This window comes from Saccostrea echinata, unplaced genomic scaffold, assembly GCF_033153115.1.
Source record: "Saccostrea echinata isolate AGI-Se365-2 ecotype Australia unplaced genomic scaffold, CSIRO_AGI_Sech_v1 ptg000058l, whole genome shotgun sequence".
Taxonomy (NCBI): domain Eukaryota; kingdom Metazoa; phylum Mollusca; class Bivalvia; order Ostreida; family Ostreidae; genus Saccostrea; species Saccostrea echinata.
Genome location: NW_026889807.1, coordinates 5,466,807 through 5,494,735, shown reverse-complemented (window position 1 = coordinate 5,494,735; position 27,929 = coordinate 5,466,807). Strand labels below are relative to the sequence as shown.

The 27,929-nt window shown below is 32.5% G+C and overlaps 2 protein-coding genes and 1 long non-coding RNA gene across 4 annotated transcripts; 1 reads left to right on the top strand and 2 right to left on the bottom strand.

Moving 5' to 3' along the window:
- The first annotated feature begins 184 nt into the window (after positions 1-184).
- Positions 185-5,767, top strand: LOC133174455 (uncharacterized). The gene is made up of 10 exons (XM_061309574.1): positions 185-798; positions 1,067-1,186; positions 2,196-2,286; positions 2,779-2,989; positions 3,135-3,672; positions 3,922-4,108; positions 4,374-4,631; positions 4,750-4,921; positions 5,043-5,191; positions 5,419-5,767. The coding sequence occupies exons 1-10, from the start codon at positions 409-411 to the stop codon at positions 5,616-5,618; spliced, it is 2,316 nt and encodes a 771-aa protein (XP_061165558.1). The 5' UTR covers positions 185-408; the 3' UTR covers positions 5,619-5,767.
- Positions 5,305-7,708, bottom strand: LOC133174457 (uncharacterized). 2 transcript variants are annotated; one of them, XM_061309578.1, is made up of 4 exons: positions 7,545-7,708; positions 6,396-6,617; positions 6,114-6,267; positions 5,305-5,610 (listed from the first exon to the last, which is right to left on the bottom strand). In XM_061309578.1, exons 1-3 carry the CDS (start codon positions 7,700-7,702, stop codon positions 6,114-6,116), a joined length of 534 nt encoding a protein of 177 aa, XP_061165562.1. In that variant the 5' UTR covers positions 7,703-7,708; the 3' UTR covers positions 5,305-5,610. The 2 variants fall into 2 exon arrangements, with proteins under 2 accessions (XP_061165562.1, XP_061165561.1); XM_061309577.1 differs by having other exon boundaries at positions 5,305-5,553.
- Positions 7,709-12,430: 4,722 nt separating this feature from the next.
- On the bottom strand, positions 12,431-15,501 carry LOC133174428 (uncharacterized). Its single transcript, XR_009719141.1, has 4 exons — positions 15,426-15,501; positions 14,694-14,739; positions 14,209-14,330; positions 12,431-12,466 (listed from the first exon to the last, which is right to left on the bottom strand). It is a non-coding gene; the product is annotated as an uncharacterized LOC133174428 (long non-coding RNA).
- Between the last annotated feature and the right edge of the window lie 12,428 nt (positions 15,502-27,929).

The window sequence follows — 27,929 nt, the reverse complement described above, 5'->3', positions numbered from 1 at the left end:
GAGTGGGCCTAAAACCAGTCTTTTTCAAGTAACTGGTCTTTCAGTAAACTGTTGAGATAAAAATTTCATCGGACCAACAATCACAAGAAACTGAAAAGAATTGATAGTACTTCAATATCAGTTCTATACAAAGCCATATCTTAAAATTAAAGTGTCTGGGAAGTAGATGATAAAGTGGTATTATATATTTTGTTTAAGTATTAAAATATCTAGAAAAGCAAGTTTTTCCAACAAAGTCGATTTTATAAAGGAGATATCGCCAAAAAACTGAAAATTTTAAAAATATACACCTTTACGATACCGAAAACGAGGCTATTCCTAGCTAAAACGGAAGTGACGTCACAACACATCAGTTTGCGCCATTTTTAGAAAGTCTTCTATTGACCTGTGCGTGTTTTCCGGCGAATAATGGCCAGCAAAAGTGTCGGACGCATGTGTGTTGTAGCGGGATGCAGCAAAAGACAGTCAGATGGCGTGTCGGTTCATGTTTTCCCCAAAGATGAGCGACTGCGAGCGGCCTGGTGTCGTTTTGTGAAGCTGACGAGGGCAGACTGGTCTGGTCCTTCGAAATACACCGTTATCTGCAGTGACCATTTCAACGAGGATTGCTATGAGGTACATTTCTCGCTCATGAAGGACTTTGGGATCCCAGCGAAGAAGCGTCTACGCCAGGGGTCCATACCAAGCATATATCCCAAGCGGAAAAGAGACCAACTGAACGATGCGTTCCTGGAGTCTCCCCATGTAAACACCCCTACTCCAGTACGAGGAGCCCATGCAAAGCGTGAGAGGAATAGGGTTAGTTTTTTTTGTTCTATTCTATTTTGTTTTAATCTATAAATGGTGGTGATTCGATAATAAAAAAATATTAACTTCAGAAATTTGTAGACTTTTGGTGAGAAAATTCGGAATGAGAAAAAAGACCTCATCTGCACTAAAAATGCTTTCATGTTCTTTGTTTGTTAAACAGAAAGTAAATTACACTGGGTATTCACTGAAATATCTTAAACTTATTCAAATTTATATTATTTGTTTGTGTTAAAATTTGTTCATTATTTTATCGCAGGTATTGGCAGAGCTGCTTCATGACAACACAGAGGTTGAAGAAATACAGGAAGAGTCGCAAGACCAGGATGAATGTGTTGGGATCCAAACAACGCCTGTTCCCTTTCCCACACCTGTTTCGGTATGTTATAACATATTTAAGAACCAAAAAAAAAAAATAGAGAGAAATGTGTAAATTGTTACATTCCTTGCACCTTAGCTTTATATAATTATGTTTACACAATATATGTAGTACTAAACCAACTGAAAAGAAAGAATGATTTTATTAAATTTTCTCTTCTTATTCCACATGCTGATGCATCTTTTATTTATCTTTTTTTAGGTCATTATTTAAAAAAAAAAAAATCATAGATTCTCATCTAATTCTGTCTCAATTTCTTTTCTGTTAAATTCTTCATCTTGATTCCGATTGGGATCGGTATTCAACTTGCTATTCAACTTTCGGTTCTAAGTCCCATGAGGACCATGAATGTAAGAATGATTTTTACAACTGATAAGTTGGTTATTACTGTATTGCGTATTAAACAAGGATAGATTGGTGAGGATCCGATGTGTAGTAAGAGATATGTTTATTTAAATTGACATCTCCTATGACTTTTGTTTGGGCATAATTAAGATAACTCTGCACAGATTGATTAGGTCAACAAAAATATACGAAATAAAAAATGTAGTATAAATTTGTCAGCTTGCCTCGTTTAAGAAAAAGTTCAATGATTATTTTGTTAAATATAAATGATGTTATCATGCATCTTGTGCATTATTCACAATATCATGAAGATTTATTCAGTTCAGATATAAGATTAAAAGAGATGGTTATTACATTCTTCATCGCTGTGTTCTTCTGAATTTAAATTACTTGACCCTAAATAAATAATAACCAAATCTAAATTTCCTGCTTAACATGTCCACAATACTAGACTCTATGCAAATAAGTCCATATGTGTATGAGTAAACTATTATGAAATAAAACAGAAACTTGCACTTGTTCTAAATTTAGTGAAAGGAAGAAAAAATTGTACTATTCATACGAGTATTATTAAAGAAAAGAGATAAAAATATTGCTGTAAAGTATGCAGGCCACAATTATACTTCTACGGATTACTTATTAATCTTTTTTCTGTTCATTTTAGGAGGAGAAAAGTGTGTCTATGGCATGTCAGACAGAATCAACACGAAAACGTAGCGTAAAGATTCAAGTTGCTGCAAGGAATAAGGAAAAAGGTACTTATTCGAAGTAACTTGTTGCAACATAAGATAATAATATGTTGTAATTGTCATTCTTTATTCTTTGATTATTACTGCAATATACCTGGTACTCTCAATCTGATTCCCCATGGCTAGTTTGGCTTTTTTTTAAAAAACATTTATTATATTAGAACATGTACATTTATGGACTATGACCCCTAGGCTGGTATTGAAAGACATACATTCAGGGATTATTACATATTTACTCATTGATGATTATTATAACTGAATTATATTATGTAGTATCGTTTATATACCCCCTTTCACCATTTCTTTTTAAATTTTGAAAAGAGAGGAAAACATTTAACTTATCAGTACCTAATTTGTGTGTAGTATTCAATTTTAAAAAATTGCAAGTTCAGATGCATAAGACTAATTAGATCATTGTTCTTCCTCCTAAATATAAATTTTAAGAGAAAAATCTTGTTTTCTCACAATGACATATAATGTTTATATGTAATTTGTTAGGATTACAAGTTGACCTACAACCCAGAGTTCGAAGCATTGGTATTCAGGTTGATGTACGAGATGATTTGCCTGCTCCACGTCCACCTCCAGCACCTGTTCCTGTTCCTGATTCCTCTAGTGGTGAAGAGTCTATCCAGACGGAGAATGAGACTGCCTCATTGTATGAACCTTCTGGCACTAGTTCAGATGATTCTCATGTACAGGATATCAAGTAAGTGATTAGGCTATGGTCATTGATCAGTTACCTAAGAATTGCTTCAAAAAGTTTACTATGAAGAGAAAATGAATATGTTAGCCTCAATTCTTTTGGCAATTTTTATTTCCCTGTAATTAATTTAATCTTTTAAAAATTGTAGCACTGAAGCACCCTGCAACCCCTTGGAAGACAGGAAGTTTATCATCTCCGAAACCAAGCTGCTTGAGCTGTTCAGTAACTGCAGGAGGTGCCACAAGTATACAGCAGCAAGTGTACAGCAGGTGCTTGGAACAATGGTGAAGATTGCTGTGGAGTGTGAGTTCTGTGGGTTTACCTGGCAGTGGAGCAGTCAGCCATTCATTGGGAATATTCCTGTTGGGAACATTGGGTTATCTGCCGCCATACTGTTTTCTGGTGCCCTTGTGTCCAAAGTTCTTCGTGTGCTGAACTGCATGGGGGTTGCAACCATTACCAGAAGAACATTCAATTCCCACCAGTCAGCCATTTTGTTTCCTGTAATTGCTCGTGTGTGGGACAAGCACCAGCAGGAGTATGCAAGTCGAGCTTTGGAAAGAGGAGATCCTCTGGTTATTGGTGGAGATGGGCGAGCTGACTCCCCTGGTCACTGTGCAAAGTTTGGCTCGTACAGCACCATTGACCTTGAGGAAGGAATTGTCATTGATATCCAGCTGGTTCAGGTAAACAAGTTATTTCGATAAATATCTGCACTTTTTATTTAAATTAAAGATGAACTGTTTTAAAAAAAAAATATTATTTTATCATTATTTTAAATAAAACTATCACTCAAACACTGCTGAAAAGATTCAACAAAGTATACATGAAAATAAAATGCTAAAAAGGATCTAATGAGGGGAAAAAATGTGTACTAACTTCAGGTGTTTGGTTGAAGTTTTGTGAAGTTAATGAAATCTGATTAAATTTTGTAGAGCAATGAAGTAAAAAACAGCTTGGGAATGGAGAAGAAGGGATTAGAGCGGACTATTGCCTGGATGAAAGACCAAGATTTGGAGATTGGTACGATAGTGACTGACCGCCATGTCCAGATACAAAAGTGGATCAGGGAGAACTTGACGGAGACGACACACTATTATGATGTTTGGCATGTGGCAAAAGGTATTCTTTTTCTTTTCTTTCTTTACCAGTATTTGAATTGTATGTATTTAAAGACATCTTTGTACAGAATCAACATTAGCTGATGTTTAACTTTTATAATGACTTCTACTGAGTTATCTCCAAAGTTATTATTAACATGTATGATTTAAAAAGTTATGAATGTAAAAGATGAAATGAAGCAGTTAAATTATGATTTTTATATGCCCATCTTAAGATGGGACATATTAATTTTACTCTGTAAACATGGCTTCCAAAATATTTTCAGGTCTAAAGAAAAAGATCCTAGCTGCATCCAAACAGAAGGAGTGTGAGAATCTTGCCAAATGGATCAAGAGCTTGACCAACCACTTGTACTGGGTGGCAGCTTCAACACCTGATGGGAATGGGGACTTCATGTGGGCAAAGTGGGAGTCTGTGGAAAACCATATCCACAATATTCATGAGGGCCACAATGACCTCTTCCCATCTTGTGCCCATGACACGTTAGAGGGTGATGAGCAGAAAAAGAAGTGGATAAAACCAGGTAAAACCTTATTTTAGAATTGATAAATAATTATTACTTTCTTTATTGGCAAATTTCATAACTGCCTTGTTAAAGGGAAAAATCCTGTACAATAAGTATACATTTTGTTTTCATAAAGGAACGAAAGCCAGTGAGAAGATTTGCGATATTATCCTGTCCAATCAGATGAAGAAAGATATACCCAAGCTGTCCCCACTGCACCAAACATCCCAGATTGAGGCTTTCCATAGCACTATCAATCACTTTGCCCCCAAGATGGTTTCCTTCTCTTATCATGGCATGTACTGCAGGTATGCTTACACAGTAATATTGGATATTTTTTTATATCATTTCTTATTTAAATTTCTACAATACAGAAAGCAGATGGAGATTTTATTTATTGTAATCTACAAGGTTAAAAATTTTATGTAGGTTGATGGTTGCTGCTCTCCATTTTAATGAGAACTCTTCAAGAATGCAGGCAGTTACAAAGGAGGGAAACCTGCAGTACAAGATCAGCTTTCCCAAGTTCAAGCATGGCGAATATAGTGTTCGCATGAAGACTGTAGATTCAACGTTTGGTAAGATGCTTTTATTAACGCACCTTTAAAAAAAAAAAAATTTGTAAAAGTCCCTCCTCGTTTAAAAATTGAACAACCAAAAAAAAAAATGTATATATAAATAACAAAATATGTTGAATTTAATTTTATTCAATACCAAGCAAAACACGAGAATGATACTTGTATTTATCAACAGAGATAGAGTCCTCAATATTTTACAAATTTTAAATATTGTCTATGCATTTCAGGGTATGCATCTGATTTGATGACAGAGACTCTACGATATGTTGAGGTATCATCCCGGACACCAGCACCCGCCTTTCCACCTGCGCTCTGTTTGCCTCAGTTGCAACCACCTCCTCTGTGCAGTGATTTTCTTCACCCTGAAAAGGAGGAAGCAGTGTTTAATTTCCAGTCTCGGTTTGGGAGGAAGGAGACATCTGTGTAGGAGATTCTAGCCCTTGTATACATAGAACTGTAAATATCAGTTGTGGATACTCATGCTGTAGTTTGTCATAGTCTGTTTGTAAATAATTGTATAAATAGTGTTATAGTTAGCATTTACTTGTAAATTTGCATGTAGGAAAACAAAAATAAAATTGCAAAAAAAAAAAAAAAAATGGGAACAAAAAAAGCAGGGTCCACGTCCCGTTCCTGGGTGCAAAAAAAATTACCTATGTAATCAAGATTTTTTTTGTAGCTGATGCTTTTATAAATTTTATTGTAATATGTACATGAGGCTTATGTTTTGTCAATTATTTTGAACTGCTTTTTGCTTGTATGTGTGACTAGGCAAGGTTGTTTTCTGTATCCTATGCTTAACCATTTCTCATTTATAAGATTTATGCTGTGTAAACTTTATATTTATTTAATTTGTAAAATTGATAGTAAAAGTTGATAATATGGTGAATTTTTGTTAATCCAAAATATAGAAGTGGCTTACTCATTCAGGGTCTCTGAATCCTTGATACTCTTCAGAACTGAAGGAATGGTGTATCTTTGTAACTGCACAAGAGGGAAGTGGGACACGAACACTCTTCCCCAAGTAGCCCCAACACCAACGAACAAGCTGACGATATGCTGTATATCTGTTTCTTCTTAATTGAATAAAAGAAAATCATGTTATCATGCACTTGTTACTACTTGTGATAGTCTTTGTGATTTTCTTCAAATGCTGTATTTCATTTTTGGAACAAATATGTAAAAATTCAATAAAATGTCTTACTGTTCAATGGTCTTTTGCAATTCCCCATACTGGGAACGATACTGATAATAGGCTGTCTCCAAGACGTAGATGTCGAGACAAACAGATTGGAATCCAGGGTGTTCTGTAATGCAAGGCAATTCTTTCTGATAAGATGTTCTCTTTTCATCAATCCTGGTGATTTCAGTGCAGCATATACTTTCTCTGAGTGTGGGTTTCGGAGTACAGAATCCACAAGTGCACCTACAATATTCAAACATGATTACATGGAAGTTATATTAGACACATCTTCGCAAGCCAAGGGTTTTCGGTCCACTTTTCTCCCCGCGAAGCAGACCGAAAACCCTTGGCTTACGAAGATGCATTAGACATAATGATTATTTATCAACTTTAATCTTTAAAAAAAAAATACTCCAGAAGTCCCATACATGTAGATAATGTGCATAGAGCAATACAGTTTTTGTTTTCAACTTATCATCAGGTATAAAGCATGGCCGTAGGAAGGGGGGGGGGTTGTCCCCCTCAAATAATTTTGCCGATATCTAGATTACTATAGAAAACATAGCTACTATATGCTTGTTGCTTGTGCCCCCTCAATGAAAACGTCTGATGACCTTTTTTTTTTGCTTGTCAAGGAATTTTGGTAGTTGATAGTGCCCCCCCCCCAACTGAAAATGTTCAGCTGTGCCCCCCCCCCCAACTGAAATTGCTTCCTACGGGCCTGTAAAGGGGCAAAATTTTATTCTCAGAGTTAGAGGTTCTGACAAATTTAGTTGTCATCTTAATTTTCTGCCATCGCAGAAAAAAAAACATGTCCAAACTCCATGACTATAGAGACCAGAAAAGTTGACAAGCTACAAAAAAGTAGTAAACTCTTTGGGCGTGTATATACCACTTTTCAAGATCAGATTAATTATTTCCTTCTCATTGAGACAATTTTCAAGAATAGATCTAAATCTGCTAGCCCATAAGATTCAAATGGTCGTCCCGAACGAATATTCAGCCATGTTGCATGGGTGTAATTTACATGGCCTCATTTCTCGCAACATTTGGCTTATATAGTAATATTTTTATTAATTATTATTAGTTCAGACCATGCGAAATTCTATGAGTATAAAATATATATTTTTCTTTGTATTATACCAGAGAGTTTTAACGTGAAAGTCATACCAGTCCGTATTGCCGAGCCGCTGTGGGTTGTCGACATCGTCCTCACTTGAGCCATCAGATTCACTAGAATCACTCGCCTCAGGTTCAAATCGATAAGGGGCTACATTCTGGAAATGTTCTTCTTGTGTTTCTTCGAAGGATGAGGCCTCAAACGACATATGTAGGTCGATTAATTAAAATTACCTAGATAAACATTCTTTCAAGCATTATTCATGAAAATAAAAAAAAAAATCTTGATGAATTATTTTGGCTTAGATATTGGAAGAAAAAAAATGTGCTTATACATATACCTTACCTTCTAATTCATTGAGAGCAATAATCACATTTTGTTTCGAACGTTTTACAAATGAATAAAGCAGTCCTACCCCTGTTCAGTCATTTGAAATCGATTACATTACTGTACATTGGTAAATATAGGTTTTTAAAAATGGAGGAGTTATGCAGCATTGAATCTTCTTAATATCTGATAAACATTCATTTTAGAATACTTGGGGTTTGAATGTTTTCTTTTCAAATAGTCTACCTAGCGCTTTAAACACAAAGACAACAAATGTCTTTTTTTTTCAAAATATTTTAGAATTCACTGACATAAATTGTAAAAGATTTTTTTTTTTCACATTGATTTAGCATGTTCTTCAAATAAATGTTTGAGTAAGACTACCTACTAAGGATAGACCTTAAGAAAAAAATTGAGACTATTTACTTGAACGTTTTGAAATCGTTATTTTTAAAATACATAGATTGAAAATGGCATGGTTTCAAGACAACTTCAAGGTATTTTAAATAGCTCCTTCAAATCATCACATCATCTAGTAAGATATCACAGTCTGTATTAACTTTCAGGAAGAAGGGGAGTCCAGTTTTATAGATGTTTAGGTCATCCATAGCCATGAAGATATAACCTTAATAAATGTTGATATTTATTGATTCTACCTGTAATAAGGACAACTCTTCCAGGATTTTTTTTTCGCCACAAACATAGCACAGTGAATTCAATTTATCAAATACTTTAATAGATAGGAATTGACTTCATTTTATATAAGAATTTAATATCCAGTTATGTGAATACATTCGAGGGGTCTTTCCGTAATCGTTAATCGTATAAATAATTCTTGACATATTTCGTCAACGTATGCTCTATTTAAATAAACAAGAAGACTACAAATGTGTTCTAATATAATGTTTATGTTTGATCAGATATATATTTTATATATGTATCTTTTTTAATAGGCAAAATAAAAAAAAATACAAGAAATAGAAACCGACGAAACGTGCCAAAATTATCAGATCCTTCTTTAAAACATTAAGACAAAGTTAATAGTTTATTCTGTTTTGTCACCATAATCAGAATTATGAGTGAACTTTCGCTTAATTTACAGTGTCTGTTTAAGTAATATAATTTGATAGATAACTGCAAAATATAGATGAGGTAAGGTACATATTATAATCAGTTCACCGTTCTCAACGATCATATTATTATATTATATCATTAAAGAAACACAACACGGCTGGGTAACGACATCGTGTTTAAACTACAATTAACATCTCGAGAACTGACCAATTATCCCCGCGATTTCAATCCAAATTAGCTTAAATGGATTGGTGAAAATACATTTCATAATTTTTTATTTGTATTTTTCAAATTGAAAATTGAATTTTCAGGAAATTGCGTTCATTTACACATATTTCGATTTGCATGAAGACGATGTACTAAGTGCAAACTTAGGTGTAGCCTTAACGTAACCGATTTTATATGCACAATTAAAACCATTGAATTAATTCTATATAGGAATTATTTCTTTTTTATTGTACCAGAAAATTCATATTAGTATATTGAGGTTGTAATAATCGTATAACACCACGTTAAATTACATGTATAATTTCTTGAAGTATTCTTCAAGGCTATAAAAATTCAATCTCCTCGAATGTTTTTACATCAAAATTGGTTTCATTCAGTTTTCCATAATAACAACTCTTTTTATTTCTTAAAACTTCTCTCTCTGGAATATTGAAAAAAAAAATATCTTGAACAAATACTTATATTATAAAAGAAATATCATAAATCTATATTAGATGGTTGCCAAAAAACTGTGTCACTGCTGATTCTTTTCATATTCACAGTATTTGATATATGCTATAAACGATCTATGAAGACAACGAAAAGTAATCAAGGTCAAATTCCAATCAAACAATAAAATATGTGAGCAGAGCAAACACAAACCTCTGAAATAGAGGTTGGACCATGTACCATTGACGTCTGACCATGTACCATGGTGTAGTGAACATCCCCAGTCGACTGGTCAGACCCGCTGTGTGCTCTTTGTCATGATCAGGTAAACTGAAAAAACCGTAGAAATTCCGTGTGGAAATCTTGGCGTAACATTAAAAATTCGTATGATAGACGTCAGTAACATTCGAATTAAGATAGATTTATTTGCAAACCGGGTCATTTATCGTACATAAAATGTGCAAAATATTGATTTTTAACAAGAATATTGGTATCTTGATATCTTTGTACCACCAACTTATTTGTCAGTAGCCTGCCTCGTTTAAGAAACCGATTGTACGTACAACATGCTCGTGTATATCGAATTTGGTAAACCTAAACCCTATATGTATTTGACAATGATGCATTGTTACATAAAAAACTGAAGTTTTTTTTAAAAAGAAAATTCTGCTTTAAAGAATACTGCTACTGCAAGGAAGCAACTGGGACCCATGGTATTTCTTGCTGGAAGAACTGGTCTCCAATGATTACAAAGATATTGTTTATGAAAACTCCAAACATCTTTTTGTATAAAAATATTTTACAATTTCTAAAAAAAAGTGCTTAAAATGATTTTAAAATGACTTAATGTTTATATTATTCTTCAATGCGATTAATTTTCCACTTTGTAAAGGTTGAAGGTTTTTTAAGCAAACTTACTGAACATTTCTTTCCTTTCTTAATGGTAATAAATCAAACGACGTAGACATATTTTCACATTTTTAACATTTTCTTCTGACATAATTGGATTTCAGCTAGAAAACATGTTAAACTTTAAAAGAAAGTGCGCTGATAAAACGGTTTTACTTTTTTTTTCTTTCTTGTACATTTCTGATATCATATGATGTCCTCAACTCATCATTATCAGGAATGATTGCAAAACAAAATACCAGATCTAAACTCAAAGTTCAGTTGATTTATATTGTCATAATTACAGGTACCAGTTTAAATATTCACCTGAATGCTTACGAAGTAAACTTTGCTACCTCTGAGCAAAATACAATCTGAAATATAACTTTTTACAATGTATCCATTTTCCATCATTTATTTATTAATCGAAAGAAAAAGTGCAAACAACTTAGGTTTTGATACCGTTCAAGTTTGACAGTTTTAAGAGCACGCCTGGAATCGATTGAGTGGAGGAACACAATACGCATCTCTAACTGTGCTAGAGCTCCTTCTACAATCCAATACTCTAGGATCAACCGAATCTTTCCACACAGAACATAGAATAAATTATTGCCATCCTTGACTACAAATCAAAGATTCTGAACACATATATGCCCTGGCTTTTGGAATTGTGTCTTGCGAAATGCTTGGGTGTGAAAACATCTTAAGCATCGTAAAAAGTGTTGATGACATGATTGCATTTTCTATTTCAGCTACATTTTGGTTTAATCTAATAGCTTGGAGATTGTATCCCCAGTAACAAATTGAAGTGGGAATTATATGTTCAGCAATGAATCGCAAAACTAAGTATTTGTTTCGAAATTCATTACCTTGGACCTGTCGAAATATCAAACATGGAATCGTTAGATTTTTGATACCAAATTCTATAACTTGTATCTTATCTCGTATTTCAGAGCTGAGACAAATGCCCGAATTCAAATAGTTGTATTTTGTTGATTCACCCGATCTTAACAGTTTGAGATTATGACCCCAGTAACAATCAATTGTTGGTAGAATATCTTTAGCAATGTATCTTAATAGCTCAAATAAATTCGAAAAAATAGGTTTGGGCATTGATATTTGACTTTCATAAACTTTGACCTCTTCAAAAAGTTTTGATGGTTGCTTTTTGTGCAATTGAACGCTTTCAGAAACAACTTCTAAAATTCGTTCTGTTACCTTAACATTTCTTAATTTTGTTCTTAATTGATTGACGTTCGTGGAGAGGTAAGTTAAACGTGGTTTTAAATGAGAATTCACTAACATGCGCAGGGTACTGAGAGTAGTTTTGGAATAGACACGTTCTTCAAAACATCTTTCCGACACACCATAAGTAGAAAATATCTGCTGATACAGATCTGAAAATATATGATTTGATTTTCTCCCAGCAAAAGAAAGCCGTCGTAGGTAGTTGACAACATTTGAACAAAACGATTTTTGAAACTGAATCATTGCAGAATGTGCCCTTTGTAGGTCATTCCGGGCCCTAAGATATTCTGATTTAGATCTCTGCAACCTATCCCTCAATCTTCTTTCCTCTTGTACGCTAAAAACTATATCGACAATTGCAAAACCAATGGCAAAAACGCCAGAAATTATTGCAAGAGCGGCAGCTAATGCTGATGCAGCTACACTGATAATTGATGGGAGAGTGAAGAAGTCGACCATTAATTCTATTTCCAAACCAATTATATCCATTTTTGCTTCATTTCTTGTTGCATTTAGCCAGCTTCTGTATTCAAAAAGCATGGTAGCAAGATCAGGAACATCGAAAATTAGGGAACCCAAATGCTCATTGAGTTCTGAGAGCTTAGAACTCAATTGTACATGCAGCTCTTTGATTGTCAACAAGGCGTGGTTTATATCCAGAATCAATCGTTGAAGACTTTCGACGTTTTCTTTTATCCTATCTGGGTCTCCAAATTTCGTCAAAAAATTTCTCTTTAATCTATCAACCTGTGGTTTGAAGGAATTTTTAATTTCATCCCTGCAAAAGAACACTTCATTTAAAATGAAATACTATGTACATACAAACATTCCTTGATATCCTTTTTCGTGTTGAGTCAGAAAATGGTGGTATTATAATATTGTTTTCTTTCGATTGATAGCTCGGTACTAGTTTTTCAATACGTTTGGTAAGCAAACAAAGAAGTAAGCAGAACTTAATTCGATAGCATAATGCTTATGCATAGAAATCGGACTTCTTTTACATTTCATGGTATAATAGGTATGCAAGAAATAGAAAAGGTTTGGGAAAAAAATCGTCACGTTTTCTTTTCTACAATGCAAATCGTCTAACATCAAACTGTTTGTTAACATTTCCAGACATTTCTAATGCGCAATATGTAAATTGGTCGAAAACTACGAGTTACAGTATACCTAATGACTATGATCTAAGTAATTTAAAAATACGATAATAAAAAAAATCTCTTCAGCGCAAATAGTCACAAGGCCGGTGATAATCTCTATATATGTATTTCAATTAGCTTTTTGACTCCTCATTTTTCGGAGTCAAAAGTACCATCGAAACAATGCTTTTTGCATTGATAATATCAGAGGTCAGATAAACTTGCTTTTCAAATTTCCATCATTTGGAAATTGAAGTTTGTTAGTCTCAAATAAGCATGATTGTAAAATAATAATAATAATGAATATAAGAATACTTTGATAATTTATCTCTAAAATTAGCGTGATCAATACTTAAAAACTGACAAATTAACATGAATGTATATTGTGGCCTGTATAGGAAGAATTTGTTCAAATAAATAAGACCAGTCACGGTAGCCTAGTGTTACGGCGCTTGCTTCAAACGGGGTTCGATTCCCTTTCGCCGCGCCCGCGTCGAACCTAAGACGTTAACATAGGTAATGACTGTTCCTTTGCCAAGCGCCCGGCACTAGAAGTGAAAGTCACGGGTCTTTCGGATGAGGCATAAAAATCCGAGGCCCCGTGTCACCCTTGCTGCCCAATGGCCCTGAGTGCCGAGTATAGGTCTTAATTTGAAGCCCTTCACCGGCATACGGTGATGTCTTTATATGAGTGAAAAATTCTCGAATGGGACGTTAAACAACATACAATCAATCAGTCAAATGAATAAGAGAATTCGTGTAAATGTAGGTCACCACTAAGAAATCTATTTGATTGTCAAGTTCATTTACTTTTTAACCCGTATTACACCTAAGCAAACTAGAATTCCCGTTAAAATGTTAACTATTTCTAATAATTATGAAATTCTGGTTGGGATCAGTTTAATTTCGATCGAAATTGGCCAAAATTTAAAAAAAAATTCTCTAAAATTTCGCAATTTCATTTCAATTTCTTTTATAAATCTGATTATCTATCATATCCTTTGTAGCCGTAACTTGTTTTTTGAATATATTATCAATAGATTTTGAAAATATTTACAAATGATGTGTTTTATTGTCATTGATAATTTATTTATAAAAAGAATGTCTATCTGGCTTTTCTATATTTATTTGATTAGATATTCAAAATATGCAATTCTAAACAACATTTTTTTTTTCAAGTCAAAGGCATCTTTTTGCAAATATTTTTTTTTAAATTTTCTATGAAAAATTGGGAGACTTTTTTTGAAAAAATTAAGAGCAAATATCGGCTTTCCAATGCTGAAACCATAACAGGGATATCTTAAAGATCTATGAAATAAAATTTCGGTGTGACTCTCCTTAATACAGAATGCTTGATTAAGTACAATTTAATTACCCTTACCTTAGTGTACAAACGCTTGGATAATACAAACAACCTCGTTTTGCCTGTATATAATCTTTAACGTTGTTGACGTTGCAACTGTCGTCACAGCGACCGCAGTTACTATGGCTGCTATGAGCGAACTGAGAAAAATTATTAATTCATGATTAGGTTACGTACAAACATTAAACGAATGAATTTTAAAATGAGTTATAAAAGACATTGTTTTAAGACAAATATTATCGCTTATTAGCAATTTAAATTTATTTACAACAGACATAATTTTGCAATAAGAAAATATGTAAACTAGGAGCATTTAGCTATTACCATATTGTAGTGAAACTGGGTCAATGAAACGACATTGATATTCTTTTTTTAATAAAAAATACTTTACATGTGTCTCGTGGCGTTTAATTAATCATATTAAAAAAACGGAGATGAAAATAGATACTGGGAAAAAAAATTTTTTTCAAAAGTTTTTTTTTATTCTGTCTATTGATACTCACAAAAGGAATTTTGTCTGTTTGTTTTTTATCCGCCCTACATCAGAGTCTACCAATAAACAAAGATGAGACAAAATTTTATTCTTAATGTAAAAGTAGACGACTATGAACAAAGTAAATATCGGAAAATCTAAAAACAAATGCAAATAGTGAACTGGGCAAAACACAACTGGAAACAGAAGAGGTTATCTCAGGTGCCTAAAAGAGTTTTCATTCCCTGTCAATTGCTCAACCAGCAATTGGAGTAATCCGGTTTAAATTAGTATAAATACAAAGGTCTAACAATATATCATCAGTCAAAATTTGAAACAACAATGGGTTTTATTTGCTAATAAGATCCATGTAACGACCATATAATTTGCAAAACGCTGATTTTAAACTAGACTATTGAACGCACTGTAACATTAACTTATTTGTCAAAAACCTGTTTCAGTTAAAAAAAAAAATAATCGTACTCAGAACATACTCTTGTGTACAGAGCTGAAGGACATAAGCATTGTTTGCAGAGTGAAACCATGCCTAATGTACTACAGCTGTTAGTTTCCAATTAACATAATTCAATATTGGTAAAAGATATTCTATAAACTTTTGAATAATACCTTTATTTACGTTTAACGTTTTTGAAATTATGTGTTCCTATGTTAATAACGTCAAAACTGATCTAAGACAAAAACAGCTCCTTTAAAGCAACTATCAGACCATTAGAACTTGTATTTATAACGGCATTAGAGGTACCTTTGACACAATCAATATGAAAGTGTGGAGATATCTTCATGTCTTCGTTAGATCCTTTCATTCTGTTAGCAACCAACATTCCGCCATCATAGTCTTGAGGAAACAAAACCTTTTCTTCTTCAACCATAGATATAAATGTTCCAGTCCTATTTTTTATGCCTAAAAGAATGATGAACAATGAAAGACTACAGACTATTCGGCCAATATGCTCATCGAAATAACTTTTTCTCATTCTTATTTTTTTTTTCGTTTAGAATCTTTAGCTAAAACCTTAACCCCTTTGCTACACAACAATACTTAAGGTTGTGGGAGTGAAAAAGAATTGATAACGAATTTTGCATAACGTTACCAACTAGAAGAGAAATGTCACATTCAGATCTATGATGCGGTATTTAAGTGAGACTGAAGTCTTACTTGGCACATGCCACGTCAAAAAGACACAAGAAAAGTGGAGCACTTGCAAAATAACTAAAAATAAAATAATAAAATAAAAATAAGCAAAATAACACGATTTTAGCACATATACTTTCAGTATTGAGGTCACCTATAAATTTCAATAGTGTATTGATTGATTGATTGTATGTCGTTTAACTTCCAATTGGAGAATTTTTCTCTCATATAAAGACGTCACCGTATGCCAGCGAAAGGCTTCAAATTTAGACCTATACACGGCACTAAGGGCCATTGAGCTGTGAGGGTTTTTATAGTGCCAAAGCCTAACTTGACTCGAGACCTCGGTCTTAAAGGTCTCATCCAAAGACCCGTGACTTTCACTTCTAGTACCACCGCTTGGCGAAGAAACAGTCACTACCTATGTATGTATCTTAGGTTTAATGCAGCGCGGCGGACGAGAATCAATCCCGGGCCTCCCGATCACGAAGAGAGCCTCCTACCACTAGGCTACCATTACCGGTCATTTTAATAGTATAAACCAAATAAATTCTAAGTTTAGTTTATAAAAATTTTCAACACCCATCGTAATTTGTGAAAAATGCTACGATCCTATACAGATTCCACTATTTCATCGTTGAAATCATATTTGTATGACCACATGCTGAAATTTTTGTACTGGTCAACTGCATTAAATATAGAAATAATTTATTCTAAAGATTTTATCGGGTAGCTTAATATTTCTAGAATTTATGCATAAACCTTACCTTAATTTATTGAGTGTATGCCCTTGCACTAGATCGAATTATTAAGTCCCTTACATTACCCTCCAATCTACCTGCATACCAGATCGAATTATTAAGACCCTTACATTACCCTCCAATCTACCTGCATACAAATATAAGGAAGCATCTGTGAACTAGTAAATGCAAGGAAAATACATGGATAATTAAATAAAATCATAAAAAGAGACATTACATCTAAATAAGTGGTCTCTTAAATACCTGCATATAACAATCAATTTAATTATGAAATGCATTTATTTTTGTTGTGAAAATATTACTTGATCCGCCTTTCACTTCGTACAATACAGAATGATGTCACATCGACAAGTGCATCGCGATCAGTGACTTGTTTATACCTTGTGAATTTTTACTAACTACAAAACAGTATGTTTTAGTATCTTTTGATTTAGTTTAAAACGCTTTTACAGTTTCAAATCTAAATCAATTCATTTTGTGGTATTTTAAGAATAGTTTTGAATGATGCCATAGTTAAGTATATAAATAAATATAAAATAGACTCCGCCTCTTTTTTGTAGCCTTAACTGTGCTGCAATTATGGAGATTTTTAATGACATTTTGGGTATGAATCATATTTAAATAGGATAAATTTGTCATGGATCGGACATCCTCTTACTTTTGAAAAAAAAAAAAAAAAAAAAAAAAAAAAAAAAAACACTTGTTAAAATAATTTGAAAGGTAAAATACTAGTAACTTAAAGGAAATTCAACATTTTTCAGATGGATCAATTCCAAATGAATATTCTTGAATCATATGGGGGAAAAAGAAGTCGGCATTTCAACAATGGATCAGACAAAATACATTTTGGGTAGGAAATTCTGAATATGCTTGAATAAAATGTTCTTATTGACGAAAAAAAAAGGAATTGTTAGCGACACATAAAGAAATTGAATTTGACATTTTTCGCTGGAAATAAAACTGTGTTCTAAACCAGCACGCAGTTTTCAAACAGCAGTTTGAAAATTGACCAGATATGTGTTTTTGTGAAACAAACACATTTCGTATGATTAATAACCGAAAACGTATTATGAAGTAATTTAATACAAAATCAATTTTTTTTAATATCAATTTTACAATTTGAGAATTTATTTAATCGTTTTACTCAATGGTGACGAAATTGGAAATAGACTGAAACAAAATACTTAACAACAATCAAGACAAAATACATAAACATACTTCATAATTCCAGTCCATATGTTATAAAGTCTGATGCATGGTGAGATCATATCCGATCCATGGTGTTAATAGGCTATTTTTGAAAATATGTATATGCGCTCAAACCATAATGTTCCTCTGCTTTGCTAAAATTGTATTTAATATTTTAAAAAGTTTATATATGAATGTAAAGTATTTCTTAAAAAGTGACAAATACTCATTTCAAAGATATGTATTATTATTATCTCTTAAGAAGGGACTTCCTTCGATTAGCTCAACAAAATTATCAATCTATTGTAAGAATTATAGTATATAATATATATATATATATATATATATATATATATATATATATATATATATATATATATATATATATATATATATATATAAATTATTACCCATGTAAACAAAATCAAAATTCTAATCCTGTTGAATTACTGATTGATCTAATATATTAAAATTGTCCGATTTAAGGTATGTGTCCGATGCATGGTGATTCAACACCAGCAATACTTTTAATTACCTATAGCCCATGCATTTAGTGTTCTTTCAAAGAATATCACCGAATTGTCTTCTAACATCTGGTATTGGGTGTCATATCCTTTAATATTTCCCTTTCTTCGATAGAAGACAGACTCAGTCGGATGATTAGGCTGGCTGTATGACACCATCATCCATTCACAGAGTCCTATGTTAGCAAAATATCTAAACAAAATAGTCATCCATGCGTGTTCGAATATATTGCATATTCTTTTTTAAGGAATAAGTTTAGATATTTATTAGAAATGATAAGATTGCAATGGAAGATAATTGTACACATACATGATATAAACATTTTTAATCAAGTTAAGTGAATATCATGGAACATCAGACCATCAAAAATTACTTGATTAGACAGGTTTTTATTCAGCATACCGCAGCTTTTGACTTTTCTTGTGTATGAAAGACGTCCTTGACACATGCTGAGAGCAAAGTGGCAAATAGATTGATATTGTTCACCTTGATCATCACACACCATCCCTACTTCTCCGTCACACTTCGAGCGATCGCCACAAATACATCCTACCCCGTCATATTCTTCCCATTTGTTACACCTTTTTGCCATTGAGTCCATAAAATTTAAATAATATCAATCTTCAAAATAATTAACTAAAGTTAATCTTTAAGTGCATTTAATCATTTTTTTTTTATTACGTATCTTGAAATACAAACTTACAAAAAGAATTACATTTATGATTCAATAATAAATCCTAAATTTACCTATATCTTTCTCTTTGGTCACATTTTTATTCTTAACTTTATTCCCGTTAATGGCTAAAACTAAAGATTGAATTAATTGCTTTTGTCTCACAGTAAAGTAAATGTAGTTGACATTTTCGTTCAAAATATAACATGTATACGTACGTAACAATCGTTCATCCGAATATTTATTTGCATTGGGAAGAGCTAAAAATTTAAGTTCCTTAATGTAATTAATTAAAGAAAAATTAATATTTCAAAATTGTTACGATAGCACTGATCTTAATGTACATTATTTTACATGCAGTCAAATAATTTTAAACATTTTAGAAAGATTAATCCTTATAACGTCTTCTGTTTCTATTTGTTCTGAGAAAATGATAATGAGTTATCAGGATTGGTTACTGTAGAAAATTATTCATATATCTATATGAATCATAATATTTTGCATTCAGTCAAATTTATAATAAATCTTTATAAAAAATAAATTCAAAATACTATATAATTGGTCCAAATTCTGTTACTAACATCATACTTTTTCTGTACTTACCTACAAGATCATGGTAAAAAAGAAAAACTGATAGAATAAGCCATAGCGTCTTAGAAGTCATTATGTCGACTCTCTGCAAATGAAATGATTAACATTGTATTTAAAAAAAAAAATGTTTCAACTTTTACTACTTGTTTCAAATGCTTTATAATATTTCTAAGAGAATTGCATGTACTTAAATAATGAAAGGACTGTGGAATTTAACTTACATCTGACGAGTTTCCAGATATAAATGCCAACATATTGATAATCATCCTCTATTTATACGTCTGCACAATGATCGTTATCCAATTAGAATTTACTAACTGCACAAATTATAAAACAGTTCTTTGCCAAGTCTTAGAAATATTATTTATCCTCAAATAATCTTCTATACAGCAAAGATTTTTTCTGTTTATTGTCAGAGAACTTTTGATAATTAATCTGATTGTTTGTTTGTTTGTTGTTTAACGTCCCTCTCGAGAATTTTTCACTCATATGGAGACGCCACCACTTGCCGGTGAAGGGCTGCAAATTTAGACCTATACTCGGCACTCAGGGCCATTGTGCAGTGAGAGATCTTTTTCGTGCCAGCGCTACTGCGACACGGGATCTCGGTTTATACGGTCTCATACGAAGGACCGGTCTCCACGTCCCGCAGTGGGATTCGACCCGCGACGTAAGGATCAACTCTTTACACTGCGACTCCAGAGCAAACGCTCTAAAAACTGGACTACATGATTAATCTGTTATCTTTCTAAAGACGTTTTTCTATGTTTATATTCGTATCTTTAAAGAAATTTAGAAATAGATATTGTTTTATTAATAAACTTTATTTGAAAAAGACCTTTGAAATTTAATCATATGGTCTAAATGTAATTAAAGCGAAAGAATCTACGACATATTATGTTTACAGCTATTTGATACCTCCTTTTACAATCTATGAATTATTTTCCGTCATTTTAGTTATATAACATAATTAAAGTACATGCTATTTTCCATCAATAAATAAATAGTTGTTAAGAATATACAAAACCCTTCGAATTTGAAAGAGTACAAATTCAAACATGTTATTGTATATCATACGTCTGTTTTGTTGATTATTAGTGCATATTCGTAGGGAAAATTGAACATAGAAATATTCTTTTTAGTTTAAAAATATAAGTAGAAAGCAAATAGTCGTCCTGAAAAATAATATTTGATGGAGGGTGAGGGAACAATCCTAAGATCCATCTTGGAATTTGTCTAAATCCAACTTAGTATATGTCTTATTTTCTATCACAGTTAACGTGTATTTTGTAAATCCTGCAATTTAATAATCACATTTGCAACAACCTATTCAGGGTTTTCCAACATTTCAAACTTTTTTTTCTTTTTGCTTTTGCAAATTGTCCTTAAGTAAGTAAGTAGAAAAATACGCCTGCATCACTAGGTCAAATGATCCGTTCATGACTATTTGGTATAGACCTAATACAGTTTGGATTACTGGTTACTTTAATTCGACCCATCTAATAGTTAGATAAAAGAAAAACATTTTAAATCCCTGGAGTTTATAAGTTAAATGAAGTACATGTATATCCCTTGGTGCAATATATATTAAGGCTCTTTATCATTAATTGAATTCCTATACTTCCTAAAAATCCTTAAAAGCAAAGGCACATTAATTTCCTGGTCCAGCAAATGCTCTAACAAACCCTTATCTTTACTCCTCACAAAAATATTAACTGCTATAAAGGAAAAACGTCGAACGTTCTGTGCTACAGCATATTATAGAAGTAATGTAATTCAGATGTGGATTTTCAGAAACTCCAAAGAATGTTCAGAATTTTTTTAAAATTAAAACCATCCTTTTTTCAAAAGTCAGTAGCATCAGAACGTACGACTTCTCTACTTTATACAACCATTCCTAACGATAAATTTAAACTAGGCTTTCGATTTCATATACAACTGCTTCTCCAAAAAATAGGAACTCGGAAAAATTTCGTATGTTGTGATTGGTCATCAACAAAATTACTTTTTAAAAAGTCACTCTTATTCTAATGCCGATTCGATATATCCCAGTGAACTTGAAATAAAAGACACCACAGAGGCTGCCACATCTGTTCAAAGTTGGATGTTTTAATAACTAAAGACGATAAGGGCCAACTAACAACTAATCTGTATGACAAATGTGATGGCTTCAGCATTTCAATTGTCAACTTTCCTTATTCATGTAGTAATATTTCCGTTTTACCTGCATATGTTGTTAATGTTTCCCAGCTTTTTCAATATTTAAGAGCACGCTCTGAGTACGATCAATTTTTTTACTCTTGCAGGCTACTGACAGAGAAAATGAAACTACAGAGTTTTCAACAGCCTCGCTTAAAGTCAGCATTTTGTAATTTCTATGGTAGTTATGATGATCTTTTTGCCAAAAATTACTCATTGGGTGGTATTTTGGTCGACGGGTTACATATTCATTGTTGGGCCTTTTATCTATATACTAAAATTGACTGAAGAATGTTCTGTCTACCTGACCAATGGGCCTCACAGCGGGTGTGACGGATCGACAGGGAATGCTCACTACTTTTGGGCACCTGATCCCACTTTGAAACTTCCAGGATGTCCTTGCTTTATGCCCTCGTCACAGATATTTTTTCTTTGTTGATTATTTTTTAGATAGATCACTGTTCATTATGATCAACTTTTACATTTATTCTTCATAGACAACAAGGAATTAAACGGGGGTTGCTTAAAAATTATATCTAAATGCTATTACAAAATATTTTTTGCTAGAAATATATATATACTTTTAACAATCTTCCAAGATACCATTCTTTAATTTTTAACCGATGTTCAATCGTTGAGCTACGACATAACCTCAAAGTTTAATAAGTTTAAAAAAGTTTAATAAGACATATTTTATTGTTGAATTGATTTGTTGCAGTTTTATTATCTAAGTTATTTAATGGCAAGGGGGGCATTGTGAAGAATTTCGATTTATGTATATCTTAATCTAATAAACTGCTTCATACGTTCTTGTTGAAACACCAATTTGAATTGTGTATGCAGTGTTGTTGGAAAGACTTATTGCATATTTGTGCAGACATACTAATGGTCAAACGACCCTCTTCAGTATTATATCATTCTATTAAATTTACCTTCAATTAATAAGTAAATATTTTGGCAAGCTAATTTGCTTTTATTTTGCAGATGATCAAAGGAAAAGAAAAACTTGGTAGGTAAATTTCAATTGTCAAATAAGACTCTTTATTAAATTTAAGTTCAGAGAGGGGTAAAATTTTATTTCCCCGCCATCTTTAAACCGTTTAACAGAATAAGATTAAGTCAAAAGGTTTTCTTCCAAGAAAAAAAGAAAGAAAGAAAAAGAATCACAACCAGATAGGGTAGAAATTTAGATTCTGGTTTATTAGCTACTAATTAGTTAAAATTTTCCAAATGGGATACACCTCATTATTAAATGGCAGTTTCCGTGTATGCTACTCAAAAGCATATTAAGCCTAGTATATCATTTCAGCTTTATATAATACTATAATTAATGTTTTTGCGGGGGGGAAATTATATCAAATACAAACTGCATCTATACTTTACCGAATGAAACAATAGTTTTTAATCTATACTTCTCAAGCCTAGCTGAACTTCCATGTAGCTTTATTGGATTTGAATGAGGAATTATAGCAATTTCAGTTTTGTTTTGAAATCAATCTTTTAATGCGTTGAAATTCCAGAGGAACCATGAATGTGAATAAAACATATATTTTCTTAAGAATGAATGTTTGAGTTAGAAAATCAAAAAAAGAAAATAAAAAATAAAAAAAAATAATAATAATAAAAAAATAAGAAAAAGAATATTTTGAATTCTCGATTTCGTCCAGGTATTCTCAGTTCAAAGTACACTATTGCATTTTTGTTTGTTTTGCTTGTTTGTTTAACGTCCCTTCGAGAATTTTTTACTCATGTTGAGACATTACCACTTGCCAGTGCTTAGCACTTAGACCTGTACTTTGCACTCACATCCTTTGAAAAGTGGGGAATCTTTTTCGTGCCACTGCGAAACGGGACATCGGTTTATACGGTCTCATCCTAAGAACCGGACTCAACAGTAGTATACGAACCCGCGAACTAAGGATTAACTCCTTACTCAGCAATTCTAGAGCGAACGCTCTATCACTGCTCCACTCGGACAACTGCGAGTTTTTGAGGAAGAATGATGAATTGATAATGTTATGAGATTATTGAGCGATTATCTTTAAATAAAAGGAATATCTTACACAGTAGTCATGATAGAATAAAGGGCAGTTTTCTATTAAGTGGTCTTTCACATGTCACAGGGGAAATATTTGTTAGGTATTATATTACTCTTAAGGTGCATTTCCTTTAAACATTCCGTCTCAAAACTAATTTATATTTGTGCAAGCACTTAATTAATGTTATCTGCACATGTTACTAATTATTTAGAAATGCTTTTTGTTTACTTTTTCTGAAAACCACTTCAGTATAATTTATCAGTTATCATTTTCCATAAATTTTTGAACCTTTTATCTTTGGTGATAAATAGAATGTTTTACAGTTCTTTAATTAATTTTTTTTTTTTTAATTTCAAACATGCAGCCTGTCGGTATTCCTACATGCAGGAGCTTTCTATATTTGACATGTCTTACTTAACATTTATTGGTCTAGGATAAAATGAATTAATAAAATCATTCAGTAAGTATTAAGATGTACGTGATGACAAAAAAAAAAGCCAAAATGTACACGGAGTTAATTTTTTCCTGAAATCGCATATGAATTGCTATGAGGAATTTTAATTTTAATTTCAATCAAGCTGAAACCGTTCACGGTAGCACAGTCGGTAGAGCGCTCGCTCCGTGATCAGGAGGTCGTGAGTTCGAATCTCGGCAGCTACTTACCTAAGTCGATAAAAATGGAAAGTAACTGTTCCTTCGCCATGCGCTCGGCACTTTGAAGTGAAAGTTGCGGGTCCTTCAGATGAGACCTTAAAAAACCGACGTCCCGTGTCACGACAGGCGTTGGCACGATAAAGATCCCTCACTGCTCAATTGTCCTGAGTCCCAAGTAAAGGTCAAAATTTGAAGCCCTTCACCTGTATATGGTGACTTCTCTATATGAGAGAGAAATTCTCGAATCGGACGTAAAACAACATACACTTAATCAATCAATCAATCAAGTTGAAACAAAACCATTCGAAATTACTTATGCTAACAAAAAAAGAAATGCCACATCTTTTAGAATAAAAAAATGTTGCGTTAATGGATATATATTTTAGATGGTCTATATTAGAACCAAGTTGATTTCTTATTAATATGATATAATTATAATTACTTAGTAGTATTGTTTGACGTTCGGTAATGCAAGTCGATTTTTAGGTAGTCTGATCTTCAGGTTCTGAAAATCAGCAGTTAAGGGTTGAAAATTCTTACAAAAATGAAGGCAATTCTGAACCGATAGGGCTTGCATTTTTTTGTTTGTTTGGTTGTTTTGTATTTTTTTTCTTTTGTGTGTGTGTGTGATATTTTTTAAGAAGCCGATGTTCTCACACTGTCATCAATTTAGCAATGGTGCAATGGAAGATAGATAAATGTCCCTTTTCTCTAAACGACAACAGTAAACAACAAGATGACTGGTAACGTTGAGTTACATTGGTGAACAAATCCTTAAATAATGAATGATCTGTAGGTTTGTTAACTTTTATTTATCCTCGATAAAACAAACACTTGTTAGGTTTGACTGTCTACAGAAATATATGAGGGTTGGTCAATCTCATAGAAGTATTGGCTTTGCTTCGCCGTCTATGAGAGTGCTCTCAGCCCGAGAATATTTCTGTAGACAGTCAATAACAAACTTATAAGTAATAAAAGTTTTATCTTTTTTTTCTGTTTAAAAAGAGAGTTGTGTTTAATTGTAATCAAGATTTTGATTTTAAACGAAAGTGAAAACCAGGACTGCATAGAGCTAAAAATTTTATTTTATTTTCGATCAATTACTGCTTTGCTCAAAGGATGGATGGCTATCATGTGCGGCTGTCAATTATATTTTATCATATTTCCTCTTTCATTTCCGTATTCAAGTACATTTTTTTTATTTCATCTCCACCTGTTATGAATCCTTGTCATTCTGCTTGTTTACATTTGAAAAATACAACTTGAGTATATCTGTTAAGTATACATGTATGTTATTTTGCACGTCCACCAAAGGGAAAGAGTTCAATTAGTAGAAAATGTCCTAAATTTGTAGAAAGGTAAGTGTTGAGAAGAAATGTATAATTTTTTTTTTTTTATTATGAGAGTATGAATTAATCTTTATTTTTTCCTAAGCTTACAGTGGTCTTGCCAGATTCACAATTACGAGTTCAATTTTGGTGTAAATTATCAGAGAATTTTTTTATAACTTTTCTCCGATAGATTTTTTCCTAGCTTTCAACTCTTACATAAAAACTATCATTACTTTAAACGTAGACAACTCCCACAATGCATGGCATCTGTTCAAGAAAAAATTTTGGAACACTTTCACAAATTATTCGTTTTTTAAACCACGGCAACACAGTCTGAAATTAGAAATTAATGCATAGATTTATGTATATTATGATATAAGTAAGATAACCAAAATTTGAGAAATAGCATTTCGGATGAATTTTACTTTAAGTTTTGTTTAAGCTTTTCAAGGCTTGTGCTTTCATTTGCTCGTAGTTATGAAATTTGCGACGCCCCAAAAAATTACCCAATCAAATTTAGTTTGAGCGTACAAAATGTATATTGAGCCTTATTCAGCTCGGCTTTGATCGTCTTTTACAGTAAAGCAAATTTGTAAGCGTCTGAAAACTTGAAAACAAAATTTACTTCTTCAAAGGTGAGTACATGACACACTTTTATGTTTCAATAGATATAATTTCTTAAACTTTGATTTTAAATAAAACATTGTATTCATGTTTCCAGAAATGCAAGCGGGAATGCTGTGTTGGTTTCTGCTGATATCCTTTTTCATACATGGAAATGGTATAAAAATATTGGAAGCGCAAGAAAGCTTCCTCTTCCAGTACTGCATTTCATTATAAAAACGCAAAACGTACCATTTTTATGCTTTTCTCTAACAAGGAAAATGCTACAGTTAAATATAGTTTACTATCGTTAACTAAACTTTACTATATTTAATTCTATTTTCTATAATGTATACTTTAATACTTTGATTTATTAGGAATTTTTCCCGGCGAACTCCGTTTCAGACTCAAAGCTTAAATATCTTTTATATATCAAACGAATGATGAAAATTTCAGAAATAAAAGGTGAATATACAAGAAAAATATTTCTTTTTCATAAGATTTGCATGTAAATGTTCAACTAGATAAAATATGTAACGATTTGAAAATCAAAGTCAAAATACTTGGATTATCCATATTAGAAACTTTGATACTATAATGCATAATAGTTAACTTTAGTAATAAATCGTTTACTATAACATGTTTTAATATTCCCAGGGGATTTCGTTAGTCGGGAAGATATGCTATAAATAATAAAAAAATTTAATCAATGCATGTGAGGTCACTAAAGCTTAAAAAAGCAGTTTTAGTTTTAGAGAGATCAATTTGTTGGATACTATTAAAGCACAATTTTACTTCGTTTAAATTAACATACTTAACAGTAAAAAATATCATGAATTAGTGCTAATCGTAGCTCCAAATTATATCATATATGACAAACACAATTTCAGGTGAAAACCAAGGTAATGTGAACCGTTACAGATTTGCAGAAATACAGAAGTTATCAAAAGGTAATTATTTTGAGAGTTAATACGTACAGTTTTCATCCCTCACTTTCAAAATTCAAAACAGTTAATCACAATTTAAATGTTTTAGATCTACAACCAGAGGAGGCAAGACCAAGGACAGTTAACCTCCCTATTGCGAAAAGAGGATTCGGATCTTTATTTCGTACGTTTTTAAAATTACAGTAAAGCACGTTTATAACGAAGTGCCAGGGACGGATTATTATGCTTCGTTATAAGTGTAATTCGTTACATCCTTTAGGTTTACATTATATTTCTAAATGAGATTCGCTATGCTTAAAGCGTCAATTCAATAAAATCGCGTTCGCTATAAGCGTGTTTTACTGTATGATAAACTCTGTATAGAAAGACATGATTTCTTTTTCGTATTTTGTTCAAAGAGTACAAATATCGTTTTCATTAAATTCTTATTTGCATGACAAGGAGCACACGGCGGGTGTGACCGGTCGGCAGGGGATGCACACTCCTCCATGGCACCTGATCCCACCTCTGATGTTTGGAGGTCCGTGTTTGCTCTGCTCCTCTTTTGTATTGTTTAATGGACTTTTGAGCTTGAATACCATTCGTTATCTCCATATATTTCAT